Source organism: Nerophis lumbriciformis, linkage group LG27 (genome assembly GCF_033978685.3).
Source record: "Nerophis lumbriciformis linkage group LG27, RoL_Nlum_v2.1, whole genome shotgun sequence".
Classification (NCBI taxonomy): Eukaryota; Metazoa; Chordata; class Actinopteri; order Syngnathiformes; family Syngnathidae; genus Nerophis; species Nerophis lumbriciformis.
This window is the reverse complement of record NC_084574.2, coordinates 37404746-37417611: the sequence shown is the minus strand read 5'-3', so window position 1 is coordinate 37417611 and position 12866 is coordinate 37404746. Positions and strand designations below refer to the sequence as shown.

At 38.3% G+C, this 12866-nt stretch overlaps 1 protein-coding gene across 2 annotated transcripts in view; it reads left to right on the top strand.

Moving 5' to 3' along the window:
• Positions 1-12866, top strand: part of ctnna2 (catenin (cadherin-associated protein), alpha 2) — a 974853-nt gene that overhangs the window by 252231 nt on the left and 709756 nt on the right. Inside the window, exon 8 of one of the 2 annotated variants that reach the window (XM_061988025.2) lies at positions 4130-4468. The exons of the other annotated variant lie outside the window; for it this stretch is intronic. Within the exon in view, the coding sequence (XP_061844009.2) occupies positions 4130-4225 (96 nt within the window). The 3' untranslated portion in view covers positions 4226-4468. Of the gene's footprint in view, positions 1-4129; positions 4469-12866 lie in introns of those variants that run through there. 2 annotated transcript variants of the gene reach the window in all.

Genomic DNA, 12866 nt, shown 5'->3' with positions numbered 1-12866 from the left:
GAATTTCCTAGTAATTTGGGAGTTTCGGGAAAAACAGGAATGTTTGAAAATATAAGTAATACAACAATTTTCCTAGATGATATGAATAAGTTGGTGTTGGAATTTTTCAAAACGGTTGAAAAATGTTGACTTAGTAACAGTTTAAATTTAAATGGGTATTTCGGGAAAACCGGGAATTTGTATGAAAAGAAAAATGGTAGTTTTGTGGTCCCAATATAAGAAGAATGATTTGAAGGTGGAATGGTCAAAAACAGTTGAAAAATGTGGACTGTGAAAACTTTCCAGGAAGAAGTGTAAATAGGGCTTTGGAAAAAATGGGAATTCTGGGAACTCCTGGAACTTTTTTTAAACTTGGAAAATGGTAGTTTGATTGTCCAAAATGAGTGAAGTGTGTGGAGGGTGGAACGGTTGAAACCGGTTTAAAAAAAGTGGCATATAGAGATTCCTGGTAATTATTGGTAATCAGGGAATTTTTGGAACTTGGAAACATGCTGGCCTGACTGTCCAGGGTGAGTGGAGTGTGTGGATGTTGGATCAGTTTTAAATCAGATGAGTAATGTGGGATATGCAGTCGATTGTATATCTCCCGTTCATTGTCAACCGGGAGAAAATTACTGGAAATTCCGGGAAAACCGTGAATTTTGGGAAAACGACAACATGGTTTGTGTTCGACATATGTGAATGGTGGAAAGGTCCGAATCGGGTAAAAAATGGGGAAACATTTAGAGAATTTTGGGCATCGTAGAACTATAAATATGTTTATTCATTTCAATGGGAATTTCCTAGTAATTTGGGAGTTTCGGGAAAAACAGGAATGTTTGAAAATATAATTAATACAACAATTGTCCTAGAGGATATGAATAAGTTGGTGTTGGAATTTTTCAAAACGGTTGAAACATGTTTGACGTAGTAACGGTTTGAAAGTAAGTCTGAATTTCGGGAAAACCAGGAATTTGTATGAAAATAAAAATGGTAGTTTTGTTGTCCTAATATAAGAAGAATGTTTTGAAGTTGGAATGGTCAAACACGGTTGAAAGATGTGGACTGTGAAAACTTTCCAGGAAGAAGTGTAAATAGGGCTTTGGAAAAAACGGGAATTCTTGGAACTCTTTGAATTTCTTTGAACTTGGAAAATGGTAGTTTGATTGTCCAAAGTGAGTGGAGTGTGTGGATGGTGGAATGGTTGAAACCGGTTGAAAAAAAGTGGCATATAGAGATTCCTGGTAATCAAGGGAATGTGGATGTTGGATCGGTTTTAAATCAGATGAGAAATGTGGGATATGCAGTCAATTTCATATTTCCCGTTCATTGTCAACGGGGAGAAAATTACTGGAAATTCCGGAAAAAAACGTGAAATTTGGGAAAATGACAACATGGTTTGTGTTCGACATATGTGAATGGTGGAAAGGTCGGAATCGGGTAAAACATGGGGAAACATTTAGAGAATTTTGGGCATCGTAGAACTATAAATATGTTTATTCATTTCAATAGGAATTTCCTAGAAATTTGGGAATTTCGAGAAAAACAGGAATGTTTGAAAATATAAGTAATACAACAATTTTCCTAGATGATATGAATAAGTTGGTGTTGGAATTTTTCAAAACGGTTGAAAAATGTTGACGTAGTAACTGTTTAAATTTAAATGGATATTTCGGGAAAACCGGGAATTTGTATGAAAAGAAAAATGGTAGTTTTGTGGTCCCAATATAAGAATAATGTTTTGAAGGTGGAATGGTCAAAAACGGTTGAGAAATGTGGACTGTGAAAACTTTCCAGGAAGAGATGACAATAGGGCTTTGGAAAAACGGGAATTCTGGGAACTCTTGGAATTTCTTTGAACATGGACAATGGTAGTTTGATTGTCCAAGGTGAGTGGAGTGTGTGGATGGTGGAACGGTTGAAACCGGTTGAAAAAAAGTGGCATATAGAGATTCCTGGTAATCAAGGGAATTTCCTGAACTGGGAAACATGCTGGCCTGAATGTCCAGGGTGAGTGGAGTGTGTGGATGTTGGATCAGTTTTAAATCAGATGAGAAATGTGGGATATGCAGTCGATTGTATATTTCCCGTTCATTGTCAACGGGGAGAAAATTACTGGAAATTCCGGGAAAACCGTGAATTTTGGGAAAACGACAACATGGTTTGTGTTTGACATATGTGAATGGTGGAAAGGTCGGAATCGGGTAAAAAAATGAGAATTTTGGGCATCGTAGAACTATAAATATGTTTATTCATTTCAATGGGAATTTCGGGAAAAACAGGAATGTTTGAAAATATAAGTAATACAACAATTTTCCTAGATGATATGAATAAGTTGGTGTTGGAATTTTTTTAAATGGTTGAAAAATGTTGACGTAGTAACGGTTTGAATTTAAATAGGTATTTCAGAATTTCGGGAAAACCGGGAATTTGTATGAAAAGAAAAATGGTAGTTTTGTGGTCCCAATATAAGAAGAATGTTTTGAAGGTGGAATGGTCAAAAACGGTTGAAAAATGTGGACTGTGAAAACTTTCCAGGAAGAGGTGACAATAGGGCTTTGGAAAAACGGGAATTCTGGGAACTCCTGGAATTTCTTTGAACTTGGACAATGGTAGTTTGATTGTCCAAGGTGAGTGGAGTGTGTGGATGGTGCAATGGTTAGAATCGGTTGAAAAAACTGGGCTATAGAGAGGTTTGTATATTGCCCGTTCATTCCCGTAAATTCCTGGTAATTACGGGTATTTAGGGAATTTTCGTAACTTGGAAACATGCTGGCCTGAATGTCCAGGGTGAGTGGAGTGTGTGGATGTTAGATCGGTTTTAAATCAGATGAGAAATGTGGGATATGCAGTCGATTTCATATTTCCATCTCTCCTCAACTCTACCATCTTGATTATTTCTCCTCAACTCTACCACCTTACTTATTTCTCCTCAACTCTACCACATGCTTATTTCTCCTCAACTCTACCATCATGCTTATTTCTCCTCATCTCTACCACCTTACCTATTTCTCCTCAACTCTACCATCTTACTTATTTCTCCTCAACTCTACCACCTTACTTATTTCTCCTCAACTCTACCACCTTACTTATTTCTCCTCAACTCTAGCATCTTATTTATTTCTCCTCAACTCTACCATCTTACTTATTTCTCCTCAACTCTACCACCTTACTTATTTCTCCTCAACTCCACCATCATGCTTATTTCTCTTCAACTCTACCACCTTACCTATTTCTCCTCAACTCTACCATCTTTCTTATTTCTCCTAACCTCTACCATCATGCTTATTTCTCCTCAACTCTACCACCTTACTTATTTCTCCTCAACTCTACCACCTTACTTATTTCTCCTCAACTCTACCATCTTATTTATTTCTCCTCAACTCTACCATCTTGCTTATTTCTCCTCAACTCTACCACCTTACCTATTTCTCCTCAACTCTACCATCTTACTTATTTCTCCTAACCTCTACCATCATGCTTATTTCTCCTCAACTCTACCACCTTACTTATTTCTCCTCAACTCAACCGTCATGCTTATTTCTCTTCAACTCTACCACCTTACTTATTTCTCCTCAACTCAACCGTCATGCTTATTTCTCTTCAACTCTACCACCTTACTTATTTCTCCTCAACTCAACCGTCCTGCTTATTTCTCCTCAACTCTACCACCTTACTTATTTCTCCTCAACTCTACCATCATGCTTATTTCTCCTCTACTCTACCACCTTACTTATTTCTCCTCAACTCTACCATCATGCTTATTTCTCCTCAACTCTACCATCTTACTTATTTCTCCTAACCTCTACCATCATGCTTATTTCTCCTCAACTCTACCACCTTACTTATTTCTCCTCAACTCTACCATCATGCTTATTTCTCCTCAACTCTACCACCTTACTTATTTCTCCTCAACTCAACCGTCCTGCTTATTTCTCCTCAACTCTACCACCTTACTTATTTCTCCTCAACTCTACCACCTTGCTTATTTCTCCTCAACTCTACCACCTTACTTATATCTCTTCAACTGTACCATCTTGCTTATTTCTCCTCAACTCTACCATCATGTTTCCAAAGGCGCTAACATGTGTTTTTTTTCCTTCTCTCCAACATGCCACCTGTGCCATGACCAACATGATGTCCATATCAGGTAAGTCCAGATTCCCATTCTTTACCTTCCATAAGACTCAGGTCATGCTCTCATTATCATCATCGCTGCCTTCACATGAGTAACATGATTGGATAATGGTTGGTCATTATCACTGATATCCTATTTAACCTCCTGCACTTATCACACAATCTCACACTTTCACAGCATTGAAGTCAATCAAGCCTTAAATCTACGTTTTACTAAGAAGTTTTTGTTTTACTCATTTTGTATTGTGGTACTTTGCAGTAGTGTAGATATATAGAGGATTTCCAGTTGATATAAGGAGTCATATTACCTACAGCAGGGGTGTCAAACTCATTTTAGATGGGGGGCCACATGGTAAAATCACGGCACAATAACTTAAAAATTATCAGGAGTCCCTACAAAACCTGAAAATGTCAGAAAATGTATATTTTTCGAAAAACTTTTTTTCGCCAAAATGTCGTAAGGGGGGACCCTTACACAAAAATAAAAAAAAAACGGTCTTGCTTCAGCAGCACAATACTGGTCCTGTAGGATATGTCTCAAAACCTCATCAGGGGTCCCTACAAAACCCGAAAAAGTCAGAAAATGTATATTTTTCGAAAAACTTTTTTTTCTGTAGTTGTAGGAGATGTCTCAAAACCTCATCAGGAGTCTCGACAACACCTGAAAATGGCAGAAAATTTATATTTTTTGAAAACTTTTTTTCGCTAAAATGTCTTAAGGGGGCACCCTGACACAAACATTTTTAAAAAACTGTCTTGCTTCAGCAGCACAATACTGGTCTCGTTGTTGTAGGAGATGTCTCAAAACCTCATCAGGGGTCCCTACAAAACCCGTAAATGTCAGAAAATGCATATTTTTTAAAAACTTTTTTTCGCTAAAATGTCTTAAGGGGGGACCCTTACACAAACATTTTAAAAATCGGTCTTGCTTCAACAGCACAATACTGGTCCTGTAGTTGTAGGAGATGTCCCAAAACCTCATCAGGAATCCCTACAAAACCCGAAAATGTCAGAAAATTTATATTTTTCGAAAAACTTTTTTTCGCTAAAATGTCGTAAGGGGGACCCTTACACAAAAATTTAAAAAAAACTGTCTTGCTCCAACAGCACAATTCTGGTCCTGTAGTTGTAGGAGATGTCTCAAAACCTCATCAGGAGTCTCGAAAACACTCGAAAATGGCAGAAAGTGTATATTTTTCGAAAACTTTTTTTCGCTAAAATGTCGTAAGCGGGCACCCTTACACAAAAATTTAAAAAACGGTCTTGCTTCAACAGCACAATACTGGTCCTGTAGTTGTAGGAGATGTTTCAAAACCTCATCAAGAGTCCCTACAAAACCCGAAAATGTCAGGAAATGTATATTTTTCGAAAAACTTTTTTTCGCCAAAATGTCGTAAGGGGGGACCCTTACACAAAAATAAAAAAAACGGTCTTGCTTCAGCAGCACAATACTGGTCCTGTAGGATATGTCTCAAAACCTCATCAGGGGTCCCTACAAAACCCGAAAAAGTCAGAAAATGTATATTTTTCGAAAAACTTTTTTTTCTGTAGTTGTAGGAGATGTCTCAAAACCTCATCAGGAGTCTCGACAACACCCGAAAATGGCAGAAAATTTATATTTTTTGAAAACTTTTTTTCGCTAAAATGTTGTAACGGGGCACCCTTACACAAAAACGGTCTTGCTTCAACAGCACAATACTGGTCCTGTAGTTGTAGGAGATGTCTTAAAACCTCATCAGGGGTCCCTAAAAAACCCGTAAATGACAGAAAATGCATATTTTTTTTAAACTTTTTTTCGCTAAAATGTCTTAAGGGGGGACCCTTACACAAAAATACAAAAAAACGGTCTTGCTTCAACAGCACAATACTGGTCCTGTAGTTGTAGGAGATGTCTCAAAACCTCATCAGGAGTCTCGACAACACCCGAAATGGCAGAAAATTTATATTTTTCGAAAACTTTTTTTTCGCTAAAATGTCTTAAGGGGGCACCCTGACACAAACATTTTTAAAAAAACTGTCTTGCTTCAGCAGCACAATACTGGTCCTGTAGTTGTAGGAGATGTCTCAAAACCTCACCAGGAGTCCCTATAAAACCCGTAAATGACAGAAAATGCATATTTTTTTTTAACTTTTTTTCGCTAAAATGTCGTAAGGGGGCACCCTTACACAAAAATTTAAAAAACGGTCTTGCTTCAACAGCACAATACTGGTCCTGTAGTTGTAGGAGATGTCTCAAAACCTCATCAGGAGTCCCTACAAAACCTGAAAATGTCAGAAAATGTATATTTTTCGAAAAACTTTTTTTTGCTAAAATGTTGTAAAGGAGCACCCTTACACAAAAATTTAAAAAACGGTCTTGCCTCAACAGCACAATACTGGTCCTGTAGTTGTAGGAGATGTCTCAAAACCTCATCAGGAGTCCCTACAAAACCCGAAAATGTCAGAAAATGTATATTTTTTGAAAACTTTTTTTCGCTAAAATGTTGTAAGGGGGACCCTTACACAAAAATGAAAAAAAACAGTCTTGCTTCAACAGCACAATACTGGTCCTGTAGTTGTAGGAGATGTCTCAAAACCTCATCAGGAGTCTCGACAACACCCGAAAATGGCAGAAAATGTATATTTTTCGAAAACTTTTTTTCGCTAAAATGTCTTAAGGGGGCACCCTGACACAAACATTTTTAAAAAACTGTCTTGCTTCAGCAGCACAATACTGGTCCTGTAGTTGTAGTAGATGTCTCAAAACCTCACCAGGAGTCCCTAACCCTAACCCTAACCCTAACCCTAACCCTAACCCTTACACAAAAATTTAAAAAACGGTCTTGCTTCAACAGCACAATACTGGTCCTGTAGTTGTAGGAGATGTCTCAAAACCTCATCAGGAGTCCCTACAAAACCCGAAAATGTCAGAAAATGTATATTTTTCGAAAACTTTTTTCCGCTAAAATGTTGTAAGGGGGACCCTTACACAAAGACTTTAAAAACTGTCTTGCTTCAACAGCACAATACTGGTCCTGTAGTTGTAGGAGATGTCTCAAAACCTCATCAGGAGTCTCGACAACACCCGAAAATGGCAGAAAATTTATATTTTTCGAAAACTTTTTTTCGCTAAAATGTCTTAAGGGGGCACCCTGACACAAACATTTTTAAAAAACTGTCTTGCTTCAGCAGCACAATACTGGTCCTGTAGTTGTAGGAGATGTCTCAAAACCTCACCAGGAGTCCCTACAAAACCCGTAAATGACAGAAAATGCATATTTTTTTAAAACTTTTTTTCGCTAAAATGTTGTAAGGGGGACCCTTACACAAAGACTTTAAAAACTGTCTTGCTTCAACAGCACAATACTGGTCCTGTAGTTGTAGGAGATGTCTCAAAACCTCATCAGGAGTCTCGACAACACCCGAAAATGGCAGAAAATTTATATTTTTCGAAAACTTTTTTTCGCTAAAATGTCTTAAGGGGGCACCCTGACACAAACATTTTTAAAAAACTGTCTTGCTTCAGCAGCACAATACTGGTCCTGTAGTTGTAGTAGATGTCTCAAAACCTCACCAGGAGTCCCTAACCCTAACCCTAACCCTAACCCTAACCCTAACCCTAACCCTTACACAAAAATTTAAAAAACGGTCTTGCTTCAACAGCACAATACTGGTCCTGTAGTTGTAGGAGATGTCTCAAAACCTCATCAGGAGTCCCTACAAAACCCGAAAATGTCAGAAAATGTATATTTTTCGAAAACTTTTTTCCGCTAAAATGTTGTAAGGGGGACCCTTACACAAAGACTTTAAAAACTGTCTTGCTTCAACAGCACAATACTGGTCCTGTAGTTGTAGGAGATGTCTCAAAACCTCATCAGGAGTCTCGACAACACCCGAAAATGGCAGAAAATTTATATTTTTCGAAAACTTTTTTTCGCTAAAATGTCTTAAGGGGGCACCCTGACACAAACATTTTTAAAAAACTGTCTTGCTTCAGCAGCACAATACTGGTCCTGTAGTTGTAGGAGATGTCTCAAAACCTCACCAGGAGTCCCTACAAAACCCGTAAATGACAGAAAATGCATATTTTTTTAAAACTTTTTTTCGCTAAAATGTTGTAAGGGGGACCCTTACACAAAGACTTTAAAAACTGTCTTGCTTCAACAGCACAATACTGGTCCTGTAGTTGTAGGAGATGTCTCAAAACCTCATCAGGAGTCTCGACAACACCCGAAAATGGCAGAAAATTTATATTTTTCGAAAACTTTTTTTCGCTAAAATGTCTTAAGGGGGCACCCTGACACAAACATTTTTAAAAAACTGTCTTGCTTCAGCAGCACAATACTGGTCCTGTAGTTGTAGTAGATGTCTCAAAACCTCACCAGGAGTCCCTAACCCTAACCCTAACCCTAACCCTAACCCTAACCCTAACCCTAACCCTAACCCTAACCCTTACACAAAAATTTAAAAAACGGTCTTGCTTCAACAGCACAATACTGGTCCTGTAGTTGTAGGAGATGTCTCAAAACCTCATCAGGAGTCCCTACAAAACCCGAAAATGTCAGAAAATGTATATTTTTCGAAAACTTTTTTCCGCTAAAATGTTGTAAGGGGGACCCTTACACAAAGAATTTAAAAACTGTCTTGCTTCAACAGCACAATACTGGTCCTGTAGTTGTAGGAGATGTCTCAAAACCTCATCAGGAGTCTCGACAACACCCGAAAATGGCAGAAAATTTATATTTTTCGAAAACTTTTTTTCGCTAAAATGTCTTAAGGGGGCACCCTGACACAAACATTTTAAAAAAAAACTGTCTTGCTTCAGCAGCACAATACTGGTCCTGTAGTTGTAGGAGATGTCTCAAAACCTCACCAGGAGTCCCTACAAAACCCGTAAATGACAGAAAATGCATATTTTTTTAAAACTTTTTTTCGCTAAAATGTCGTAAGGGGGCACCCTTACACAAAAATTTAAAAAACGGTCTTGCTTCAACAGCACAATACTGGTTCTGTAGTTGTAGGAGATGTCTCAAAACCTCATCAGGAGTCTCGACAACACCCGAAAATGGCAGAAAATTTATATTTTTCGAAAACTTTTTTTCGCTAAAATGTCTTAAGGGGGCACCCTGACACAAACATTTTTAAAAAACTGTCTTGCTTCAGCAGCACAATACTGGTCCTGTAGTTGTAGGAGATGTCTCAAAACCTCACCAGGAGTCCCTACAAAACCCGTAAATGACAGAAAATGCATATTTTTTTTAAACTTTTTTTCGCTAAAATGTCGTAAGGGGGCACCCTTACACAAAGACTTTAAAAACTGTCTTGCTTCAACAGAACAATACTGGTCCTGTAGTTGTAGGAGATGTCTCAAAACCTCATCAGGAGTCTCGACAACACCCGAAAATGGCAGAAAATTTCTATTTTTCGAAAACTTTTTTTCGCTAAAATGTCTTAAGGGGGCACCCTGACACAAACATTTTTAAAAAACTGTCTTGCTTCAGCAGCACAATACTGGTCCTGTAGTTGTAGGAGATGTCTCAAAACCTCATCAGGAGTCCCTACCCTAACCCTAACCCTAACCCTAACCCTAACCCTAACCCTAACCCTAACCCTTACACAAAAATTTAAAAAACGGTCTTGCTTCAACAGCACAATACTGGTCCTGTAGTTGTAGGAGATGTCTCAAAACCTCATCAGGAGTCCCTACAAAACCCGAAAATGTCAGAAAATGTATATTTTTCGAAAACTTTTTTCCGCTAAAATGTTGTAAGGGGGACCCTTACACAAAGAATTTAAAAACTGTCTTGCTTCAACAGCACAATACTGGTCCTGTAGTTGTAGGAGATGTCTCAAAACCTCATCAGGAGTCTCGACAACACCCGAAAATGGCAGAAAATTTATATTTTTCGAAAACTTTTTTTCGCTAAAATGTCTTAAGGGGGCACCCTGACACAAACATTTTTAAAAAACTGTCTTGCTTCAGCAGCACAATACTGGTCCTGTAGTTGTAGGAGATGTCTCAAAACCTCACCAGGAGTCCCTACAAAACCCGTAAATGACAGAAAATGCATATTTTTTTAAAACTTTTTTTCGCTAAAATGTCGTAAGGGGGCACCCTTACACAAAAATTTAAAAAACGGTCTTGCTTCAACAGCACAATACTGGTCCTGTAGTTGTAGGAGATGTCTCAAAACCTCATCAGGAGTCTCGACAACACCCGAAAATGGCAGAAAATTTATATTTTTCGAAAACTTTTTTTCGCTAAAATGTCTTAAGGGGGCACCCTGACACAAACATTTTTAAAAAACTGTCTTGCTTCAGCAGCACAATACTGGTCCTGTAGTTGTAGGAGATGTCTCAAAACCTCACCAGGAGTCCCTACAAAACCCGTAAATGACAGAAAATGCATATTTTTTTTAAACTTTTTTTCGCTAAAATGTCGTAAGGGGGCACCCTTACACAAAAATTTAAAAAACGGTCTTGCTTCAACAGCACAATACTGGTCCTGTAGTTGTAGGAGATGTCTCAAAACCTCATCAGGAGTCCCTACAAAACCCGAAAATGTCAGAAAATGTATATTTTTCGAAAACTTTTTTTCGCTAAAATGTTGTAAGGGGGACCCTTACACAAAGAATTTAAAAACTGTCTTGCTTCAACAGCACAATACTGGTCCTGTAGTTGTAGGAGATGTCTCAAAACCTCATCAGGAGTCTCGACAACACCCGAAAATGGCAGAAAATTTATATTTTTCGAAAACTTTTTTTCGCTAAAATGTCTTAAGGGGGCACCCTGACACAAACATTTTTAAAAAACTGTCTTGCTTCAGCAGCACAATACTGGTCCTGTAGTTGTAGGAGATGTCTCAAAACCTCACCAGGAGTCCCTACAAAACCCGTAAATGACAGAAAATGCATATTTTTTTAAAACTTTTTTTCGCTAAAATGTCGTAAGGGGGCACCCTTACACAAAAATTGAAAAAACGGTCTTGCTTCAACAGCACAATACTGGTCCTGTAGTTGTAGGAGATGTCTCAAAACCTCATCAGGAGTCTCGACAACACCCGAAAATGGCAGAAAATGTATATTTTTCGAAAACTTTTTTTCGCTAAAATGTCTTAAGGGGGCACCCTGACACAAACATTTTTAAAAAACTGTCTTGCTTCAGCAGCACAATACTGGTCCTGTAGTTGTAGGAGATGTCTCAAAACCTCATCAGGAGTCCCTACAAAACCCGTAAATGACAGAAAATGCATATTTTTTTAAAACTTTTTTTCGCTAAAATGTCGTAATTAATTTGACCCAACACGGGGAACCTTACCTGGCCCGGACACGGAAAGGATTGACAGATTGATGGCTTTTTAACCCTAACCCTAACCCTAACCCTAACCCTAACCCTAACCCTAACCCTTACACAAAAATTTAAAAAACGGTCTTGCTTCAACAGCACAATACTGGTCCTGTAGTTGTAGGAGATGTCTCAAAACCTCATCAGGAGTCCCTACCCTAACCCTAACCCTAACCCTAACCCTAACCCTAACCCTAACCCTAACCCTTACACAAAAATTTAAAAAACGGTCTTGCTTCAACAGCACAATACTGGTCCTGTAGTTGTAGGAGATGTCTCAAAACCTCATCAGGAGTCTCGACAACACCCGAAAATGGCAGAAAATTTATATTTTTCGAAAACTTTTTTTCGCTAAAATGTCTTAAGGGGGCACCCTGACACAAACATTTTTAAAAAACTGTCTTGCTTCAGCAGCACAATACTGGTCCTGTAGTTGTAGGAGATGTCTCAAAACCTCACCAGGAGTCCCTACAAAACCCGTAAATGACAGAAAATGCATATTTTTTTTAAACTTTTTTTCGCTAAAATGTCGTAAGGGGGCACCCTTACACAAAAATTTAAAAAACGGTCTTGCTTCAACAGCACAATACTGGTCCTGTAGTTGTAGGAGATGTCTCAAAACCTCATCAGGAGTCCCTACAAAACCCGAAAATGTCAGAAAATGTATATTTTTCGAAAACTTTTTTTCGCTAAAATGTTGTAAGGGGGACCCTTACACAAAGAATTTAAAAACTGTCTTGCTTCAACAGCACAATACTGGTCCTGTAGTTGTAGGAGATGTCTCAAAACCTCATCAGGAGTCTCGACAACACCCGAAAATGGCAGAAAATTTATATTTTTCGAAAACTTTTTTTCGCTAAAATGTCTTAAGGGGGCACCCTGACACAAACATTTTTAAAAAACTGTCTTGCTTCAGCAGCACAATACTGGTCCTGTAGTTGTAGGAGATGTCTCAAAACCTCACCAGGAGTCCCTACAAAACCCGTAAATGACAGAAAATGCATATTTTTTTAAAACTTTTTTTCGCTAAAATGTCGTAAGGGGGCACCCTTACACAAAAATTGAAAAAACGGTCTTGCTTCAACAGCACAATACTGGTCCTGTAGTTGTAGGAGATGTCTCAAAACCTCATCAGGAGTCTCGACAACACCCGAAAATGGCAGAAAATGTATATTTTTCGAAAACTTTTTTTCGCTAAAATGTCTTAAGGGGGCACCCTGACACAAACATTTTTAAAAAACTGTCTTGCTTCAGCAGCACAATACTGGTCCTGTAGTTGTAGGAGATGTCTCAAAACCTCATCAGGAGTCCCTACAAAACCCGTAAATGACAGAAAATGCATATTTTTTTAAAACTTTTTTTCGCTAAAATGTCGTAATTAATTTGACCCAACACGGGGAACCTTACCTGGCCCGGACACGGAAAGG